The 22,097-nt window shown below is 45.0% G+C and overlaps 1 protein-coding gene across 1 annotated transcript in view; it reads right to left on the reverse strand.

Annotated features, from left to right (window-relative positions):
- Nucleotides 1–401: 401 nt before the first annotated feature.
- UNC80 (unc-80 homolog, NALCN channel complex subunit) overlaps nt 402–22,097 on the reverse strand; it is a 195,780-nt gene continuing 174,084 nt past the window's right edge. Inside the window, 5 exon segments of the mRNA XM_054970127.1 lie at nt 402–662; nt 4,824–5,035; nt 7,435–7,546; nt 11,363–11,444; nt 19,514–19,570. Of these exon segments, the coding sequence (XP_054826102.1) occupies nt 402–662; nt 4,824–5,035; nt 7,435–7,546; nt 11,363–11,444; nt 19,514–19,570 (724 nt within the window).

A 22,097-nucleotide genomic window follows, 5' to 3' on the forward strand; every position in this document is an offset into this window, starting at 1 on the left:
TACAAAAATAAACTTTGGGATACTATATTTTGGTGGTCAGCCTCCAAAAAGGTTGCCTGATTTTCTGCCTGGTACTTATTAATTTAAGGGTTTGTTGGTTTTTTACCAGAAATACTGAGATGCCCAAAAGAGCAAGTTATTAGGAATTCGTTCTGTGCACAGGAAGATTCCAATCTGGAAATATTCCTCTATTTCGTGGTCTGCCCTGAGTCCAACTAGATCTGTCTAAAGGCGCTGGCGTGTTTTTGACAACAGACTGGCCCACATGTACCAAATGGCCTACTAGATGTGGTCCTCGTAGATTATAAAGTGCTCTTTTAATTACTTATGGATAAATACGAAGACTGGAGGAATGCCTTTCTTTCCTCAAACTTAGCACAGTCTCCCCCTTCCCCTCCAAGTCAAACATGCGACTCGTCCAGGCCAACGTCAGTCTGCCCCACCTCAACCTGTGTGAAGGTGAACTGGGGATTTTCCATCCCGTTATCTTCACTAATGTGGAGGACAGTATCTCCGTGCTCCAATAAGCTGCTGGTCTCCAGGCCTGCAAAATCCTCTGTGTCAGAAAGCTGCGAGGGTGAAGGGCTCCCGTGGGCTTGAGCCAACCTGGCCTCTGCATTGTCCTCCTTTTTTTTATCCTTTTCAACGGAAAGCATACCACTCTGGAAGGAAGGGAGTTGATAGTCAGGCAGGAGCTCTCGGCAAGAATAAGAAAGGAGAGCATAAAACAAAGACGCAGAAATGTTTGCTTACTGAACAAAGGAAGCTGCCTCATACTAAGCCAAACCCTTGGTCTATCGAGGTCAGTGTTGTCTCAGACGGGCAGCACGGTTGTCTTTCTTTGAACTGGATTTGCCGGGGACTTAACGTGGAACCTGCTACATTCAAGGCAGATGTTCTGCCACCAGGGAACTGTTCTGATCTACAGGGATGCAGCACTTCCCTTACACAGTTAAATCTTAAAAGGCTGTAAGAGCCTTTTAAATGATCACTCCTTTTCCTAGTCTATTACACCAGCAGGGAAGACATGCCCCAGTGTGGCAACATATAGATGTACAGTATTCCTGGGAATCCAAATGCCATTTCTCACAAACAGGTGCATTCATGTGTCATCCCAGTTTTAAAAATTCTGTCCTCATCAGAAGTCTGGGGATTGTCAGAGGCGTGGGTACAAGGGCTTGAATGCCTGGGAGAGGGTAAGCTCTGTGTCTGCTCTGTTGCTTGTTTGGCAAGTTTGCTTTAGAAATAAAGTCCACTTGAGGCTTCAGGAAAGAAATGGACGTCTTTTATCCTTAAGGAACTCCATAGATCCAGAGGAGTTAGTCTGTAGTAGCAAAACAGAAGAGTCCAGTAGCACTTTTAAGACTAACCAACTTTACTGTAGCATAAGCTTTCGAGAACCACAGTTCTCTTCATCAGATGGCATCTGACAAGGAGAACTGTGATTCTCGGAAGCTTATGCTACAGTAAAGTTGGTTAGTCTTAAAGGTGCTACTGGACTCCATACTGTGACAGAAGAGGAAGAATAGAGATTCTAGCTAGCTAGTTAAGCCAGCCGGAGTGGACTGACCATTGAATTTACAGGGAAATTGCCTGGTGGCCAACTGCCTTAGAGGGCCACTGGCAGCCAGGAGCAAGCGTAACCAAGTTCAAGCAACTCTGCTGGATCCTCATGGCAACTTGGGCTTCATTGGCAATAGCAATCGGTGTCAATTCACCAACTGTCTTTTCCTACTCTGCTGCCAGTTTTCAGGAAGAAACCCGGGGTGAACTCCGGGCTTCCTCCTGAAAGCCCAGGGTGCAAACTCATTCTTTGTACAACTCCGGCTTGTGGGGTCACATAGTTTGGCTTGTTCCAGGGCCATTTTCACTTCCCAACCCACTCCTGTAAGCTGAGACCACATCTTGCTTTCATGGAGCTTAGACAAAGAGCAGGAAGAGAAGGAGACAGCCAGAAGGAAGAGTAGCAATCTGAGTAAATAAAGGGATGTCAAGAACAGATAAGAGGAAGGATACAGAGGAACCTGACCTCTCCCCTTCTGAAGTATGGGTGTGCTTTGTACATAGAGACAATGCATAGTCCTTCACTTCCCACAAGAGTATTCTTGATATTGGCAGGGTGTCCTAGTTTCTTAGGCTAAAGCAGGGGTCCTCAACATGGGCAATATGGCACCCACCAACATCTTTCCTTGTGCCCACCATGTGCTTTTAGAAAGTGGGTGTGGCTAGGTAGGGCTTTTGACCGGCAGGGCTTCTGATCGGCTGTGCAGATTAAAAAGCTTCCTGTTAAACAGATCTTTTGTCCAAAATGCCAAATAATAACAACAACAACAACAACAACAACAACACCTGAGCAGGACAACTTAATGCCTGCTCAGAGTGGTTTACAAAGTATGTTATTATCCCCACAACAGAACACCCTGTGAGGTGGGTGGGGCTGAGAGATCTCCAGAGAACTGTGACTAGCCCAAGGTCACCCAGCTGGCTTCAAGTGGAGGAGTGGGGAATCAAACCCGGGTCTCCAGATTAGAGTCCCACGCTCTTAACCACTACACCAAACTGGCTCTATTTGTCACTATTATTGTGATTTAAACCTTGCACCCAGACAATTGGTGGTTGGCTCCACCTCCCGCAGTAGCCATTTTGTGTGTGGCTCCTGTGGCAGCCATTTTGAGATCATGCCTACCAGCTTGTGTCAGAATTCCAAAGGTGCTCACAGGCTCAAAAAGGTTGAGATCCCTGGGCTTAGGTGATGATGTGGGGGACATATCTAGAGAGCATCTTCCAGCATGTGCGCCCACATCATAGAATGTTTTGGGCAGCTTCTTGTTCCACTGGATGCCGGTGACTGCATCTCAAAGTTCCTTGAGAGGATTTTCTGTGAGGTGCCCAGCCTCTTGGCTCTCCTGAGAGGTGGAAAAGCAATGGTCACTCCAGTAGGCAGAAGAAAAAACAACCAGGTGCAAGGTGGAAGAGTTTATTAAGGGTTTTTTATCCCTACGTGTTTCGCCTTGAGGTTCTTCAAGGGATCTCCTATGCAGTACTTCACATTTCACCTTGAACAATGGAATCAAATGGAATCATTTGAAAACAATGGAATCATTCCATTGTTCAAGGTGAAATGTGAAGTACTGCACAGGAAATCTTCTGAAGAAGTTCAAGGCAAAGCGTATAGGGATCAAAAAACATTAATAAACGCTTCCACCTTGCACCTAGTTGTTTCTTCTCCTGTCTCCTGTGACGTACACCAACGTTTTAGGTTTCTGAAGTGCAGTCAGCTGCATACAATGAGCAGCTGTGTCCTGTTGCTCAGAGAAGACAAGGCCATTTCCACACGTCTTACCGATAACAGCGTCTTCCTGGCGCGATTTTGCGCGAGAAGACGGTGTCTTCCAGGTCTTTCATGCGATGTTCCGCAGGCAGGTAAGACGTGTGGAAATGGCCCAAGAAATGTCTCAAGAACAGGAGATTACTCTGCGGCTGGGACTTTCCCTTCACTTTCTGACCAAAGGAGATAAAGAAGGGTGAAAGGGTAGGAAGCAACCATATCAGAGAAAGAGAGGCCAACAGAAAGTTCTAGAAAGGAGAATCTGAGAGTGTCAGGCTATGGAACAGGTAGGACTGGAACTGGGAGGTCCTCCCCCACCCCCACCCCCAGCAGAATTAAAGCTCAGCTCATTTGGACAGTCCTGCAGAGAGTAACCCAATCTGGACTCCTTCCTCTGGACCCCTCACTCCTTCCCTGGGCCCTCAGTAGAGCTTTTACAGGGAAAGTGGATGTGTTTCCTCTGTCACAGGTGGCAGGAGCTAGGGGGGCTTTTATGTTTCAACAGCAGGAATCCATTTGAAGATTAGGGTTTCTTTTCTTTTTTATATACACACTGCGTCCATCCGCACTGAGGCTTATACGCACAACCCTTTTTGACTGAACGTAAGAGTGACAGAGAATGTATCCAGACTCAATGAGGAAATTAAGCGGCTATCATCTAAGCACAGAGTAACATTACTTGTCAGACCTCCACTGATGCATGTGGGACAAATGCAGGCCTCATTTGGAGGCGGAACACACCAGAACGGCATTCCGGTAGATCTGAAAAGAGGTCACATGGGTTTTGGCCCCACCCATGTGATTCCTTTTCCTCCTGGCTGTCCTCGTCTTTAGCAGCAGGCTCTGCTGCTTTATTTTCATTTGTGACTCGTGGGAGAGAGGGAGAGAGAGAGAGAGAAAATGAGTGAGTGCAAGCCGAGTGGGGCTGGGCTCCAAAGGAACGTAAGCTGCTTGGAATTCATGCTGCTTTATTTTCATTTGTGACTTGTGAGAGAGAGTGAGTGCATGCATGCAAGCAAGCAGGGCTGGCTCTCCAGAGGAGGGTAAGCTGCTTTGAGTTCATTCTGCTGCTTTATTTTCATTTGTGACTTGTGAGAGAGAGTGCGTGCGTGCGTGCGTGCAAGCAGGGCTGGCTCTCCAAAGGAGGGTAAGCTGCTTTGAGTTCATTCTGCTGCTTTATTTTCATTTGTGACTTGTGAGAGAGAGTGCGTGCATGCATGCAAGCAAGCAGGGCTGGCTCTCCAGAGGAGGGTAAGCTGCTTTGAGTTCATTCTGCTTTAAGGAAATACCTGGAGATTTTTGGGGAAAGGGGCCTGAGGGGTGGATGGTGCCTTCTGACACACTTCTGGTGATGTCAGGGTGTGTGGCATATGCTAATGAGATATGCTAATGAGTTCCTGCCGTTCTTTTTCTAGGAAATGACCCTGGACAAATGTGTGCGGTTCTGTTTCACAACACATAGCAGGCCTGCTTTTCGCCTTCCCCCCAAAGTTACCTGGCTGGTGGTGGCTTGACTGTGGAGATCAGCCACGATAACGGCAGGGGAGGATGGCAGGACCGGCTTGCTGGCCACTTCCTGCTTCTTGCCCTCTGCAGGGCTGGCTCTTTTGCCACTTTGCTGCTGCTCTGCTGCCAGGGCTTGGTCAGGGGTTGAGGGGGATGCCTCTGACTGAGCTTCCGTGAAAGTCACAGATCGTTTCTGGTCCACTGCAGGGTTGGACACAAGCAAGAGGGGGGGAAATCTGAGCACATTTCACCATTTGACTGTTGGCCACTGTATCTATGCTGGTGGACTTTGGGGGTTTTTTTGTGGGAGAATTTTATCTTCATTCTGAAAGGGGCTTGTTCACAGAAGGAACTGCTTTGAAAGTAATCTAAACATCCCGGCCTTTGAGGCTCTTGACACATTACAGCCCCCATGGGAGAGATGCTCTTAAATGGCGCCATGTGGCTGCCCTTCACGAGGCATAGAGGAATAGCAGGCGGACACAGTGACCTCTTTTACATTCCAGGAGCTACATGGAGAAGATACGGAGAAAATCTTCTAATCTGAAGGGTAATAGGCTTGCTGTTGAAACAATGCAACGCCCCTTCATAATTAGCCTATCTAAGAAAACCATCAACTTCAGATTCTGGAAGGAAGTGGAATTTTCTAGCCTTCAAATACTCTCATCATGTGTTGTTAAAATAACACCAAAGGGGAGCCAATGTGCATTTTCCCTTCAAGAGCAAAAACATCTTAGTTTGGCTACCCTGTGCTGCCTCTCAGAAAGACACCGACCTTTGCCTCAGTTTTGCCTTAAATAATGTTGAACAATCCAGCTGAGCATTTCCCCAGTTTTTAGTTTTGAAAAAAAAGGAATCTCACTGCACGTCTGCTTAGCAGCATGCCCTGTCAAATCAAACATCTGCCTATGCTACACATAATGCCCTGAATATAACATCAGTGCCTTAAAATATATGGATATATTCTCTATTATAAAATAGTTTTGCCTCACAATTTGTCAGTGAGAGCTATTTTCTCCAGGGGAACTGATCTCGGTTGTCTGGAGATCCCTTGTAATTCTGGCAGATCTCTAGACCCCACCTACAATTTGGCAAGCCTAACTGGAAAGCTTCCAAATCCTGATAGAAGCTTAGATTCGGCCACAGGTCACGTTTCCATAAAGATCCACGGATGGAAACCTTGTTACAGAATGCAAAGAAATTTGGGGTCTCACTACCTCTCAAGCAATCCTGTGATTCATTATTTATAGTTTGCTAAATTCATTATACACATTGTAATGGCAGTTTTAACCCCTGAATCTGAAAACAGTGATCTGTGTAAGATCTTTTATTTGAAAACAGAAAGAACCTCAGAATAAACAAAATACCCAGACAAAGAAACAAAGGTAGAAAGAGACAAGGTGATACAGCTGTGGTTCTCAGACAGACAAGAGAATCCTAAGGTACCTGTAGGCATTTTCAACACACATTACATACTTCTTTACAAGCAAACAACTGAAGCAAGACTAGTGATAAATCACGTGGTTACTCTCTTGTACTCAGATCAGAATTTCGATTCACTGTTTCTGGTTTTATCTAACCACACTGTCTGTTTGACTAGAAACTATGTCTCTAGTTTAGGATAGAATATGAAATTTACAATCTCTGTGATGGACGGCCCTTTTTAAAAGCCTGGAAGTGCTGTACAAACAGCTGAAGGACTGTTAAGGGTCAAACCCTCACAGACACAGAGAGCTTTGAGTGACAGGCTACTCCAAGGGATCTGATTGGGTAGCATAAGCTGGAAAAAGGAGGGTCTGTTTTCAGTCCTACCTGGGAGAGATCCAGTGTGAAGAGCTGGGAGACAGAGTCCTACCCAAAAGCAGTTTTAACACCAGCAGGAGAACTGGGGAAAGTTGGCAAGGAAGTTTGGGAAGTAGGCACAGACTCCCATTTGGGCCAAAGAAAGGGGATAGAAAAGGAGGTATTTTCTCTACCCAGTCAAACAGGGAGGTAACTCAGGAGAGTGAATAGATCCCTGGTTGGGTGTGGTTGGAAACTGCCTTTTGGAGACTTTAAGATTCAGTTTAAAAATGAAAGAAAGCACTGGTGTTTGAAGAGAAGGGATTTGGGGTATCAGAAAGTAGATACCAGCATTCTTAAACCCCAAAGAGAAAAAGAGTCCTAAAAGAAAGTATACTAGAGTGTTTGGGAAAAACAAGGGAATCAAAGCCTCAAAACAGAAGCCTTTAAGTATCTGTGAAGAGCCTAAGAACTAAAGTTTGTACATGTTCTTACCTTACCTCAGAGAGTTCTGTGTTAATTATCTCTAAAACTTTCAACTCCTGGGTTCACCTGACCTTTTCTTTCTAAAATAAATATAATAGTTATTTTTGAATTTTGAAAACACCTCTGGTGCCATTTCTGCTGTTTAAAGGCGAAGAAGAGGGAGAGAGGAGGCGAGAATGGCATACAAGCATTTTGCATGACAAAGAACACGTTAAAAGTGAGTGTGTATTATAATAACTGCCACTCCAATACATGCATATAAACTTTGGTGTGTGTGACAGAAATGCAGTAACAAAAAAAAAGACACTAGCCTTGGAGAAATGTTGCCTCACCAGTTGGTTTTGTTTTTGGCTGTATACTTCTGCGTGTGGTGGAGAGTCGGGCCCCATGGCGGCTGCGTGGTTCAGTCTGGGTTTTCTGACGAGACAGAAGGGGCCTTCTTAACTAGAAGATGTAGAAAGAGCAGTCTGATTGAGAAAGTCATTCCAAAGTAGGTTTGTTAAAAGCAGGGCTTTTTTTCTGGGAAAAGAGGTGGTGGAACTCAGTGGGTTGCCCTAGGAGAAAATGGTCACATGGCTGGTGGCCCCGCCCCCTGATCTCCAGACAGAGGGGAGTTTAGATTGCCCTTGGCAATCTAAACTCCCCTCTGCCTGGAGATCAGGGGGCGGGGCCACCAGCCATGTGACCATTTTCAAGAGGTTCCAGAACTCTGTTCCACCGCGTTCCAGCTGAAAAAAAGCCCTGGTTAAAAGACATTCACTTCACTTGAAGACCTGTGGCATTCTGTTAGTTGGACGATGTTCTGATCACTTCTGCTATCTACTGACTCAATCTCTCCCTCTCTGCCCTTCTAGTCAAATTGTGAAAACCCTATCATGAATCACATGAATAATAAAGATTAAGAACGTCTCCAAATATTACTGTTATGTTTTTTTAAAAAAAATGTTCTAATACAATAATATTAGATAATGTCCAAATGCACATCCCTAGAAGATATACGGAAGGGTGTGACTGTGTATGCGTGTGTTTCTCCACAGTATCCAAGAGTCATGCTGCACTTAATTTCATATTCTAACCTGGAGTGATTCCGCACACGTTGGATAATGCACTTCCAATCCTCTTTATAGATCATTTGGAACAGATTTTTTTGTGTGCGGAACAAAAAATCCACCTCAAACGATTGATAAAGTGCATTGAAAGTGCATTATCCAATGTGTGTGGAATCAGCCCTGGTCTTGATCAATGCCAAGATAAGAGACAAGGCCACCATTTTTTATCTGGACAGCACAGCTATGCAAACATAACACCCTTTGTTTGCAAGTGTTTCACTTGGGAATCTGTTCGAGCCCAAGGGAGGCAAATCTCTTGCTATGCTGCCGGCAAGCGGCTTATTATTCTTCAGCTGGACCACATAATCGCCATCATGATCTGTACAAAGTAAACAAATCTGACCTTTTCCAATAGGAAAAGTACCCGAGATTTTTAAAATAGACAATGAAAAGGAAATATATCCCAACAAGGGAGAGCTCGATGTCAAACAGAGGTTAACCTGTCTGGCGTAGAAGGTAGAGAAGTTACATAGCTGCAGTTTAATGTTTGACAGGGGTTAACCTGTCGGTCATAGAAGGTAGGGAAGTTTAGTTTTCTAGTGCTGACAGGCTGTCAAAGCCAACAGTTCCATTCCGTAGGGAAAGGGGAGGGGCAAGGAGTATAGAGTCAGCATTGTTACAGTTAAACAGTCATTCTCGGCAATTGCCTTATGTTAGTTGGTTGTACTGGAATTCCTGAATAAAGCTGTTTACCGAATCTGTCTCTGGCTGGTCTGATCGGGGCGGATATTTCGAGAAGATCCATTGAACAGAAACTGACACTCGAAACACTCACAGGGGAGAAGAAATCCTGTCACCTGCTGGCTCCTACTTCCCTCTTGTTCCAGCTTCATTTTCCTTTCCTTCACTCTCGCCCTGCTTTCTTTCCACCTATTCGATCTCCTCTCCACACACATTCAATTTTCCTGCCAGCCCACCCAGGGTCATACTCAATATTCAGGTTTTAAAAGAGTTGGATCTGGGTTTTCCGCAGCCACACAGCAGCTTTGGGGAATGGCTGTTAAAAAATAAAGGAGAGCCCAAACAGCCTCAGAACATCACCACAGGGGAAGGAGGAGCTCCTGCCTTTCCCCAAAACCATTTCCCTATGTCAAAAAAGCACAGCGGGGGCCGTATTTCCCTGTTTTTACTGCTCTACTTGCACCACATTTCAGTGCAGCATCTTGGGTTATTACGACAACCTCAAAAGTGTCCCAACGTTTTTTCTTATACTTTAAGGGTGCCATTTATCACTTTTTAAACAACAGCAACAACAAAAAATGTATTTTTCTGCAAACCATGGGCTTCTCTTAGTTTTTTAAAACCCCGTAACCCAGCTTTGGGAGGTGCCATTATGTGGATGTTTTGCTCTGCACTGTAGAAAGGAAGTACATGTGGCTATTAGATGTGTCGATTAAATGAAAGGTACTCACATGCAATTCAAGAGATGGCTGGAACAAATTAATCTTTGCGCAGTACAATACACACACACACACACACACACACACACACACACATATATACTGAGCACACCAGAAAACAGGGTTGCACTTATTTGTAACTGTTGTTCATCGAATGGTCTTCTGTGTAGGCACACATTCAGGGGCAGGGACTGCACATGTCCAAGCTAGCCACAGAAGATTTCCAGAGTTTTCTAGAAGACTAGGAACACCACTCCTCCCCTTGCACTTTCCCATCAAAAACATAACATGATCAGGAAGAGGGGCATTATTCCCTGTGTTCTCTCCATGCCACTGCCAGAGACCCCCCAGAATAGGGTTCCCAGGTCCCTATGCCCTCCTGGTGGTAGGGGAGCCAGGACTTAGCGGGAGTTGTCTTCTCGCATGCGCACTTTGCACACATTCCCAGTGAGGCATGATGACATCACTTCTGGGAAGTGATGTCATTATGCTGGCCACTTTGGGAAGTGATGTCATTGCAGTCTGCTAGGAGCATGCCCAATGCACACTTTTCTAGGTTGCCTGCTGGTGACAGGTGATTGCTGGGGGTACTGCCACCGCCCATCGATCACCAGTGATCAGTGGGCAATGAGGCAAACCTCCAGAATACTGCTCGCCTGTAGCAGGCAACTGGGAAGCCTACCCCAGAGACCAAGAGCCAAGCTACAAGTGATGCCTGACACAGGTTGGACACTTGTCAGCTTACCTCAAGTTTTGATGGGAAATGTAGGCGTCCTGGTTTTACAGCTTGGTTCTCCATTACAGCTGCAAGACCAGGATGCCTACATTTCCCATCAAAACTTGAGGGAAGCTGACAAGTGTCCAACCTGTGTCAGGCGTCACTTGTAGCTTGGCTCTAAGGTTCCAGAGAGTTGCCTTTACACAGGTGACTTTAATCAGGCTGGCATGAAGCCACAGTCTTGGAGAAAGAGCCATTGTGAGGAGGCACTGTCCAATCAGGCCTTCAGGGTAAATGGGTGGCAGACAGAGCAGCAGCTCTATCTTGAGATCCCCAGGCAGATAAGCCACACAGAATGGACATTTTTCAGCACCATTTTAAAGGCACAGCTGGCACAATCATGAAAAAGCCGCTCTTGATCCATAACAAGCAAGGGAAAACCAGAAACTTTTCTTCTTTAAATGTAGTTTTATTCTTCACTAGAACGACTATTGATGGTTACAAAAAACTTTAAGGAAAATAAGTCTCCTCAGCCTCAAGGATGAGGAGAGGAAAAAACAGAGAACAGCTTTGGAGATCTCTCTGTGGCAGCATGGAGAGAACAGAGGGAATGGCGCCCTTCCTCCTATTGGCAGGAATGCACCAAGGGGAGAAGGGGCACTGCATCTGACGAAGAGAACTGTGATTCTCGAAAGCTTATGCTACAATAAAATTGGTTAGTCTTAAAGGTGCTACTGGACTCTTTTGATTTTCCTAGCTTTGTAGAAACCTCTGGAAATCTTCTCTGTGGCTGGCCTGTGCATGCACAGTTTCTCTCTCACACACATTCATGTGTGCCTGAACAGCAGATGAGCCAGCTGTTACAAATTCAGGAACAAATGGTGGAGCAAAAGATGCAGAGTTCCTGTTTCACTTTGCATCAAACTGTTTATTACAATTGGCACTTCCGGCTTTAAACGCCTTATCAAATCCCACTCAACCAAACACAGGGAATTAGTTCATCTAACAGGGTATGAACCAATTGTGAACTTACCTGCCTCAGGCCTCTCTTTCTCCCCAATGGCTGCTGCAGAAGGAGATTGTGGTGTCCAGGTTCGCTCTGCACACTAGCTACCCTGTTAAGGATCAAGAGACTCATCATTACATTTCCAAGCAAAGGAATGTTTTGATTGCCTCTATGCTAATTGCATTCTGCCTTCTTGTGATTTATGACCCCTCCCTTTTCTGTCTCTTTCCCCCTCCTCTTCTGTATCTGCCCAGTTTTGATCAGGCATCTGATGAAGAGAACTTGATTCTCGAAAGCTTATGCTACAATAAAATTGGTTAGTCTTAAAGGTGCTACTGGACTCTTTTTGATTTTGCTACTACAGACTAACACGGCTAACTCCTCTGGATCATTATTACAGAAGGAGATAGACTGGAATGCTGTTTCCATGCCAACGCAACTAAATACTGATGGCACAGACACTTCAAAGATCATTCCGTCTTTGAAAGCTAGGGAAGAGCATCTTGTAGGCTTGGGCCTGAAGGAGGAGGAGAACTAGGCATACCCTGGTAGTATCCAGCTGTCCAAACTGAGACCTCAGTTTTCAGCCATGCAACGGGGCATCCCATTCCACAATGCCCAACTTCCCCCTTTCAGTGCCAGAGAAGTCTAGACAAGATTATCATAGGGATGTTATTCTGGTATCTTAGCAAATTTCTTTGTAGAATTTAAGGGAAATATGGGAACCCACAATCCTAGATTTAATAACCGCCCCATAGTTTTGTGTAATTTTAGATACATTTAGAACAAAGTGAATAATGAACACAATTGACAAGGGTTTAATTCACGTCATGGTATGAGACTTATGAAGAAAGTTACCACACTGAACACATACTTTTAGCCTCAAATCTATTAGTGGCTAGAAAATAAAATACACACAAGTCCTAGAGAAAGCATGCCTGTATTTTTTTAAAAAAATGGATTTAACAGCTTCTCAAATTAAAAATAAATTTAAATTAAGCATGAGCACATTTTCACTATTAAATAGATGCTAATATCCTGCTGCAATACTCATTAGGCAACTGGTAATATTTAGATGAGCTACTTTTCAATTAGACAATGGCCAACTTAAAATAAATTCAGTTGTATTCAGTCTGAACTACATTACTTGCATTGCTGAGCATTTTGCATTAAAATAAATTCTGATGTTGGCATCTTTCAAGTGCAAAATTATATTATTTCAGCGTAATGCTAAGGATGGAGCTGAAAGGGCTCAAGGAGCCGACTAGCCATTATGCCGGCATATCTTACACTTATGTGCCTGTGCTGGCATTGGAAGGGATGGACTCAGGAGTAGAGATGGGCACGAACCAAAATACGAACCAAAATTAAGCACGAACCAAGCCGGTTCGTGGTTCATGAACCACAATTCGTCAGATCCCATTTCTGACGAACTGCCACAAACTTTTAGGCTGGTTTGTTTGGTTCATTTTTTGGTTCGTCACTGCAGACAGCCTGGTGCCAATCAATCAGTTTCTTAGGCGACAGGGGATGGACTTCCTGCAGACCTTCTGCTGGCCCAGATGTGATGATTTTTTGACCTGGATGTGACGTTTTCACGAACCAAATGAACCAGTTCGCAAACCAGAGGCAGGTTCATGAAAGTTCGTGGTTCATGAAATTTGACGAACCACAAACCACATGGTTCCGTTTTTCCCCCAGTTCGTGCCCATCTCTACTCAGGAGCATGGCTGTAGTCAGCCACCCCCCTAACCACTCCAATCCAAAAATGCCCCTCCCCAACTGCAGCAGAAAGTTATGCCATCAAAAAGATGACATAGCCCAAAGGCACCCAGACAAACCAAAAATCCAGTTCTCCCCTCCCGCTGGTGTGGCCCCAACCAAAAGTCCTGATCGAGCAAAGGATGCTGACTAGAGCTGTAATCAATCATCTCCCTCCTTACCAGAGGTAGCCAAAGCCCCACTCCAGCATTCAGTCACTGCCTCCCCTGTCCTACATAAACCCCAGCCAGGATGCCCTAGAATTCTTTAGGGTATGTGGCATGGCAGTGTGAGTTCCCTGCCATGTGAACTTAAAGTGTATGGCCCTTTGATAGCAGGAAACGTACAATACGTTTCTCAACGTGAGCACTCAGCAGTACTGGGCGAGCACTTCGTATTAACAACTCAGGGGGACAGCAAAGTCCATACTGTGTGACTAAAAGGTCTCACTCCAGACCTCTAATGGGCACCCATCTCTGATGGCTCAGCTCGAAGGGGCGAGGACATATGAACAGGTAAGCAAGAGCAAGGAATCCAGCTGTCCCAGTCCAGGTGTCCATATCAACCTCCCCTGTTCCCCTCACATGAGGCCTGGAACCACCCCCATAATGCCAGCTTCCATAACCAAGACCAGAGGCCTGTTGGAGGAGGGAGGCCTGAGCCCGGCCCTCCAGCCCCACAGCCCATGTCAGCCAATGGGACAGTGTAATGTTTTGCTATATAAATAGTTTGTGTGTTTTATTTCAGCTAATTAAATTGAGGTTTTGAATGTATGTTGCTATGGTTTAAAACACAGGCCTCTGGGGGAAGAGATGAGGGCTGGATGGTAGGGTTCCCAAGTACCCACCAGTGGCAGACAAACTGCCGGGGATTTGTCTCCTTGTCCACCGATTGCCCAATGATCAGTGGGAGGGGGAAAGCTCCCAGAGGTTGCCCACCACTGGCAGGCACCTCAGGAACGCACACTGCGTGCACACTCCCAACCAACATGGTGACGTCACTTCTGGAAGTGACGCTGTTGTGCTGGCCGCGGGAGCGTTCCTATGTTTCGTTTGGGGCTAATTTGGGCCTCAAACAGGCCGAATCGGCTCCATGCGGAGCGTAGGAGTGCTCTCACGGTCCAGAAGTGATGTCATCACACCAGCTCCATAGCACTCATGCGCTTTGCATGCATGCAAAGACTGACACGCTGCCAGCATGAGGTAAGTGTCAGGTCCCCAACTCTCCCGGCAGGAGGATAGAGGGACCTGGCAACCCTACTGGATGGGTAAATAAAATGTGCAGTGATTGGATAGTAGCTGTATCTTAGGAAGCAGAATGAGCTGCCAGTTTATGAGAAGAGTTTTGAGGGGAAAAGCTCAGAGTGCTGTTCTAGAGTTGATCAAAGCTGTTCTAGGGAAAGAAGTGGAAAGGTGTGAAGTGCCGTACTCTGAGGGAAGTCTGTGTTTTCTTTTCTTCATGGATATTATTAACCTAAGCAGCAGCTGGGGGAAAATAAGTGACTGAGTCTGTTTAGAAACATGAATATCTGTACCTGTCTTGAAACCATTATAATTATGAATTACTCTGAAACCATTATGCAGATGTACTTATAAATAAGTAAAATGTCTGTTTTATCTAGAATAAAGGATCCTCTTTTACCTCACAGCCACCCCCACACACTGACTAGTCTGTCAATATACCAAATATAACTAAGACTTCCTATACAAACTGACAGAGAACTAAGGGGAGACCCTTTGGTGGCAGCAAAAATCTAAGGGAACAATAAGATGGGCAGGGAGGCGGCGTAATATAAGCCTCATAAAGGAGGCAAAATGCCACAGGCAGGCTCCCAAGAAACTATACCCAGGAGTCATTTTGAAAATGCAAGAATAGTTGTTGAATACAGCATAGAAAAGGTGTCACTTAAGTCACAGAAGCAAGCAACTTCTTCCTGTGGGCAGGCATTTTTCAGAAAGGTACAATATATAACAGTAATTTTATAACTCAAAACTTTTTTGTGGTTCATGAGATTGTAAGTATGTCAAGGGATTGTGACATTAGTGTGTGTTGCGGGGGGGGGGGGTACTTTACAAGTTTGTTCTGGGCCTGAAAAATAACGTTTGGGCCCTGGCTGTAGTGACATGAATGTTTGAGGCTACTCTAGATGTGCATGTAAACATCTGGCCGTGATATGGGATGCAGTGGGCCAGCCATGGCTCAGTCAGCACTAAAGAAGTCATTTGCTTCTGTGTCGCAAGTGACACATTTTCTGTGCACTATTCAACCTTTATTCTTGTATTTCAAAATGACTTTATGTTGCTGTATCATCTGTATTATTTTTGTTTATGATTTTAGAGTATCTTCCACTGTTTCTTGTCCGTCCAAAGGAAAATTCAAAGCCATCTGCAGAAGATAATAATGTTGATCTTTCTGCCTCCTCTGGTTCTTTCTTTGTACTCAGTTCCTTTTACACTTGTTATGCAAACTGTTTCTTTTCTCTTATTAGAAGTGTATACTGTTTTCTTCCTGCTTCTGGTTTCATAATTATTTATGAAAGATTAACTTATCAGTTCATCAGTCATCGAGAAGCAATTTCATATGTCTGTTGCAGAGACGATAAAATATTCTAAGAAAAACTCTTTGCTGCTTCCGTCCAAAGCTAGATTTAATGTGTTCTGATTCGCTATAGCAATTATCTCCACGGCACCAGTTTCTATAAAAGAAGAGGTTGCCACAGTATCTTTTCTATTACTCCTTTTTTTGCAACTCCATTAGCACAGCCCTACTAAAACGTTGCCATAACAAAATACGGCCTTTTCCTTGTTGAAGGAGGTTAACATATTCCACAGCTTTAATTTTCTATCAAACGCAATTCATATGCTCTTTGTATACTTACCTCCAGATTTTTTAAAACAGGGGTTTTAGCACATGATCTACAAGCAAGATGAGACTGTGCTAGAATTGTCAGATCTTGATCTGTTCAGAGTTTTAGTGCATCTCCAGGGGAAAGAGTAAATCTCCCCAAGAGCCAGAACCAAGGAAGACAGTTATTTTCTGCTTGTGAAGCTTGTCCATTTGACACCAGAGGCATCAGCACAACTGGACTCTTCTCCTAGCCCACTAGCTGCAACTTTTCTGTCCCCGCCTGGCAATACTAAGGCTTTGCCCCTATCCTACCAAGCTCCACCCCAATCTTGGGGTCTGAGCCTCAGGAGAGCTGTCCAGACTACCTGTAGCACTCCTGGAGAGTAACAAAAAGCTCCACAGCCTGCCTGCCTGCCTCTTCACTCCAAGCACAGCAGACTAAAGGCAACTCAGGTGGCCATGTCCAGGTTGGGAACAACTGGAGATTTTGGGGTGGAAACTGGGGAGGGGGACCTCAATGGGGTATAATGACATATGGGCCGTTTCCACACTACTCACCTTCATCCGGAACGGGACTCAACGTCGTGAAAAAACAATGGAAGATAGCGTCTTCTCGCACGAGTTCTGTGCGACGTCGCGCAAAACTCGCACAAGAAGACGCTATCTTCCGCGTTTTTCCGCGACGTTGAGCCTTGTTCCGGATGAAGGTGAGTAGTGTGGAAACGGCCAGGGTCTACCCTCCAAAGAGCCATTTTCTCAATGGGAACTGATCTCTATAATCTGGAATAGAGATCATTTGGAATTCTTGGAGAACTCCAGCCTTGAGGTTGACAACCCTAAAGGCATGTGGGTGAATGCATATGTATTGTAATAGATACTATAGAGCACATCTCATCCTTTGGACCCCCAAAGTTCCCCCAACTTTAGAGCATGCCAGTTCTCTCCTCATTTAACAATAGCGAAGCAGCAAAGTGCGGTGCTCAGGAGACAGCAACACCAACCAGGGCAGGGGACATCTCTACTGGCCTGATCCCCTGCACCCCTCAGGACACGGGCTGGCATAGCCACCCGGTTGCTTCCTTCTGATGCTCTCGTCAGCCTCACCTGCTGTGCCCTTTCTGAACATCATCCACTTGGAGAAGTGGCAAATCTGCTCCAGAATGTTTCCTTTCTAGGCCAACATTTCTGGAGGTCCAACAATGCTGGAACAAGACTGGAGAGAAAAGACGGGATACTATGATCGATACGGTAGAGACCCCCCGTTTGAATTCCAGCTCAGCCATAAGGTCACACGCCTAAAATGGAAGACGGCTGCTGATAGCGTTTGAGAGAAATGAAACGCTTGATTGTACTTGTATTTGATCTATCCTTATTATAAAAACTGCCAGAATGAAGATTTGAAATGGGTCAATTTGCTGGCTTCCCATCGCCGTTATTATTCAGAGTTATTATCACTCATAATTGACATCTTGGATCATTATACAGATTTGAAATTATTGGATTTATCCGCACCGTCAATAACTTGATTGTCCTTAAATGTTTATGGTTACTTGTTAGTCAGTATTGTCAATTTCAGGCACAGGCACTTTGTTATATAAATAGGAAATTTGTGATGTTTACTTCTGCACTTGGCACTGTGCTTTCGCCATGGTTAAAGTGAATTTGAAACCTTTATAAGATGCTTTGCCTTCTTTATGTTACCATGTTCTAATATATGTACTATATCTGAGACCCTTGAAAAATTGTTAAATGAACCTATGAATCTTTAACTGGAATACACAAATATTTTTCTGGTAAGTTTATCATGGCTTATTTTTCTCTGTTGGTTGTGTATGATACCATGATACTTTTTTTTCTCAGTTAGACACAACTCAGTCAGGCTCAGACTTCAGCTGTAAAATGGGCATTATAATAGTGCCCCGTCTTACATTATTTTTAGGATTACTGATGAATATAAAATACTTTCCTCACTGAAATGTGCAAAATAAATATTAAGCGTTATTGTACTCTGTGGAATATGGATAAATGAACTCTATAGATGTAGTCTGTTGTGCAGGAAAATGGCTTATAATTTGCTGTGACTGACTGGCAAATTACCTTAGATGAAAAATTTCCATAATTTCTTCTTTGTTTAAATATGTACATATATTTTGATTCAGGTTAAAAAACCCCTCTGCTCTCACCAAATGGACTTAGGAATGTCTATTCCCCCCCCCACACACACACACACAACCACCATCAGAGACCGATACAAATACAAAGAACTTCATGATTCATGAAAATGATCAAGATGGCACATCCAACCACAGACATAATTTCCTGCTCTGAAAGTCTGTGGCTGAACAAAAGGAGGAAATCATCCATAAGGAGAATCCCTCTCAACATTTCTTTGTCTTTAGATAAGAACATTAAATGAGGCGGCAGCATAGCTTCAGTAAGGGCTAGGGATCCTGGAATGAAGCAAGGACTTAGGGTGGGGAGGGCGGTGATATCATGAGCCTTTCCAACTACTGAGGACCGGGTGAGAGGCATAAACACAACAGAACAGTAAGAATGATTAAAATGACTGAGCTGAGAGTTAAAGGTGCAGTGCAGTTCTTTTTTTGAATAGGAAAACAAAGCACAGCCGGGTGACTGGAGACCAGTGGGAGACCTGAGCACGAACAGCCACCTGGCTGTGCTTTGAAGGCATATTCGGTTTCCTGTTCAAAAACACAGAGTAGTGTCAAATCCCAAAGTTCCAAGCCTATTCGTGGTGTGATCTGACACTGCGCAAATTTAAATGACTACTTGTGTTCTTGAAAAGATGAAAGCATAGAGACTGACAACAAACTTAAGAGAATAAAGAGGTGATTTCTTCAGACAAGGGCCATTCTTACAAACAGAGGCAGTTCTGATATGGCAGAAAATCTACTCCTTCGTGAAAAAACAAATCATTGTAAAAACATCTACCATTAAGCGATTATTGATTTATTTACTTTATTTATACCCCACCTTTCTCCCAAGTGGGGACCCAAGGTGGCTTACAATGATTCTCCTCTCCTCCATTTTATCCCCACAACAGCTCTACAAGGTAGGTTAGGCACAGTGGGGATTCGAATCTGGTTCTTCCAGACCCTAGTCTTTACCTAACCACTACACCATGCTGGCTTTCCATGAATAATTAGAAACCAATGCTTCTTTAAACACCGTAATTGGATACCTAAGTCATTAATTTAATAATGTGTGACCATTTTTTTTACAGCCATCCAGCAAAAAACATGAAAAGGGGATGTGGGGGGAGAACCTCACAATGTGCAGGTTTGCTTTGGCAAGTTTGGTTTCTCACAAGACAAAAGCTTTTAGCCCATAAAGGTTGCTCATATGCAAGAGCTTGCCACTGCAGCAAGACAACTGCCCCTTTGACTTGCATTGACTTGGTCATTGATGAAGAACAAGAAAGAGGAATGGCGGGAGAGAGAGACAGACAGAGAGAGTCAAAGATGAGGCAGAGGAAAAGACGGTGAAAAGAGGAAGCAGACTGTTCCCCAGCACAGACACTGAGACACACAGGTATGGTGGAGACTGTACCTAGTGAGGTTGCCCTCAGCGGCCAGGCCCTGGGAGTCCTCGAGGACATTGGGTTCACTGCAGGAGGGGCAGGGAGGGGAAGCATCGAGGGAAGAAAATATAAAACAAAAAGCATGCAATTGTCTCTGTGTTCAGGGGAAAAAAAGAAGTATCAGACGGATAATAAAAAGAGAAGGAGGACAGTAAACTGTTTGATCTCAAAACGGCTTCACTCAAGAACCAAAGCCAGGGAAAATGACTTCCTGTTCATAGTTAAAAGTGCTTCCTACAGATGGAAGTTATGAGGCAGGGGAATCTCCAGCTTTATAACATGCATCACACTTAATTAGCATCCTAACGAAACTTTAAAAGCAAAACATCCATTTGTGGTACATCCAGGTTGGTGGCTGTGGTCAGCAGGGACTTTGGTAGGCATGACCTGGAGACTTCTGCTTCTTTAATGCCCCTGATCAGGATCTCCCACCATTTTAAAGCTGAGGGGGAGGCACACACTTTATGTCTTCCCCAGCAGGACAAACTGGGAGGGGAGGCAAGGGTTGCCAACCTCCAGGTGGGGTCTGGAGATCTTCTAAAATTATAATCGATCTCCAGACTACAGAAATCAGTTCCCCTGGAGAAAACCACTGCTTTGGAGAGTGGACTCTGTGGTGTTATACCCCAATGATGTCCCTCCTTCCCCAGTCTGTACCTTCCCCAGGCTCCACCTCCAAATACACAGAAATTTCCTAGCTGGGAGTTGGCAACCTTAGGGAAGGCACAGCATAGATCAAGAAAAGAGGAATGGGGAAAGGGTTAAAGTCTCTCTGCCTCAATTTGAATTGAGGGACCATGGCTCTTTTTACCTTTTCTAAAAAGTTGGAGATCATAGTTGTAGATCCTGATCAGGGGATAGGTTCTGTCTTACGCAAGAAATAGCCCAGATAACCTCACGCAGAGTCTCCTGCTATGAAAACTGAGCCAGCACGAGAATTAGAAAATAATAGGAGACGATCCTGACTAGAGATGGGCACGAACCACAAAAAAAACGAACCATGAGGTTTGTGGATTTTCATGAACCAGGAACCATGAAGTGACATGAACTGGGGCAAGTTTACGAACCAGTTCGTAGTGTGTGCTGTTTAAATGCCCCTTTCTGGCCGCTTACCAGTGGCAGGGAAAGGGGCGTTTGATAGTTTAAAGGGCCCTTTCCTGCCTTGCAAGTGGCAGGTCCCTTTAAACTGTCAGCTGGCAGGCGGCAGGGGGGATCCCCCCCCTTGTCGCCTGCCAGATGATAGTTTAAAGGGACCTGCCGCTTGCAAGCAGCAGGGCCCTTTAAAATTGTGCAAACCCCAGCCCCCACATCCCCAGCCCCAGCCCCACACTTACCTTGTCCTGCAGGCCCGTGGTGTCCTCCTCTCCTCCCACGAGGGGTGGGAAGGCCGTTTTTGGCCTCTTCCGTCACTGCATGGGCCCGCAGGGAGGCCGTTTTCGGTGGCAAAGGAAGCTGAAAATGGCCTTCCCGCCCCTCAAATGGCGGCCGCAGCAGGGCTGGGGTGGTGGTGCTGGGGGCAGGGGTTTGGGCAGTTTAAAGGGTCCTGTGGCTTGCAAGCAGCAGGTCCCTTTAAACTATCAGCTGGTAGGCGGCAAGGGGGGATCCCCCCTGCCACCTGCCAGGTGATAGTTTAAAGGGACCTGCCACTTGCAAGCAACAGGAAAAGTTTATATGGCCATTTCCCTGGGGAAATGGCCATTTAAACTGCCCCTTTACAACCCAAACGAACCAGTAGACCAGTTCGTGGAAGTTCATGGAAACGAGCTTCCATGAACCACTGGTTCGTGAACCACGAACCAGCCTAGTTCATGCGTTTTTTGGGTCTTAATTCGATTCATGCCCACCTCTAATCCTGACACAAGGAAACATCATTAGAGCCACATTAGCAGTTCCTGAGCTCCCTTCTCTGATCAGAGTGGAACAATGAGGCAAACATCTGAACAAATCCAGTGTGGATCAAGAAGGGCCTGTCAGATCTTCTGTTTCTCCGACAAGAATGCCCCTATGGCAGGATCCCCTCCTTCCTTGGAAATGAATGCCTACCCACCCATCTATACACACAGGTAGTATCAGGTCAAGGCTATTTTGTCTCTTCTTTAGAAGGCGTGATGTCTGCCATTGCTTGGAGGGGGGAGAAAAATTTGACATGTCTCAACATAAGATTTTCTTCCTCTCTGAAACCTAGCCCCTATTTGTACAGGGGGAGGGGAGGAGGCTCCACACTGTAATGAAACTGAAAATAAACATCTAAACCTGCATACCTGAATCCCACTGCAACATCCCAAATGACAGATTAACAATGAACAAGGGTCACTTTCTGATCAACACTTACACATAAAATGAAGGGTGTGGTGTGGTGTGGTGGGATATCACCACATCAGTAATAACACTGTATTACTACATGTGTATTTGTCTTGAACAGAGGAACAAAGATACCCATATAATAATGTTGCTAATCTGAGGCTAGCCAAATTACACACACATCTGCTGGCTCTAATTTAATCTAAATTCAAAATGAAAAAATTCCCAAAAGTCTGATATAGCCAAAGTTTT

The sequence above is a fragment of the Eublepharis macularius genome, chromosome 2 (genome assembly GCF_028583425.1).
Source record: "Eublepharis macularius isolate TG4126 chromosome 2, MPM_Emac_v1.0, whole genome shotgun sequence".
NCBI lineage: Eukaryota > Metazoa > Chordata > Lepidosauria > Squamata > Eublepharidae > Eublepharis > Eublepharis macularius.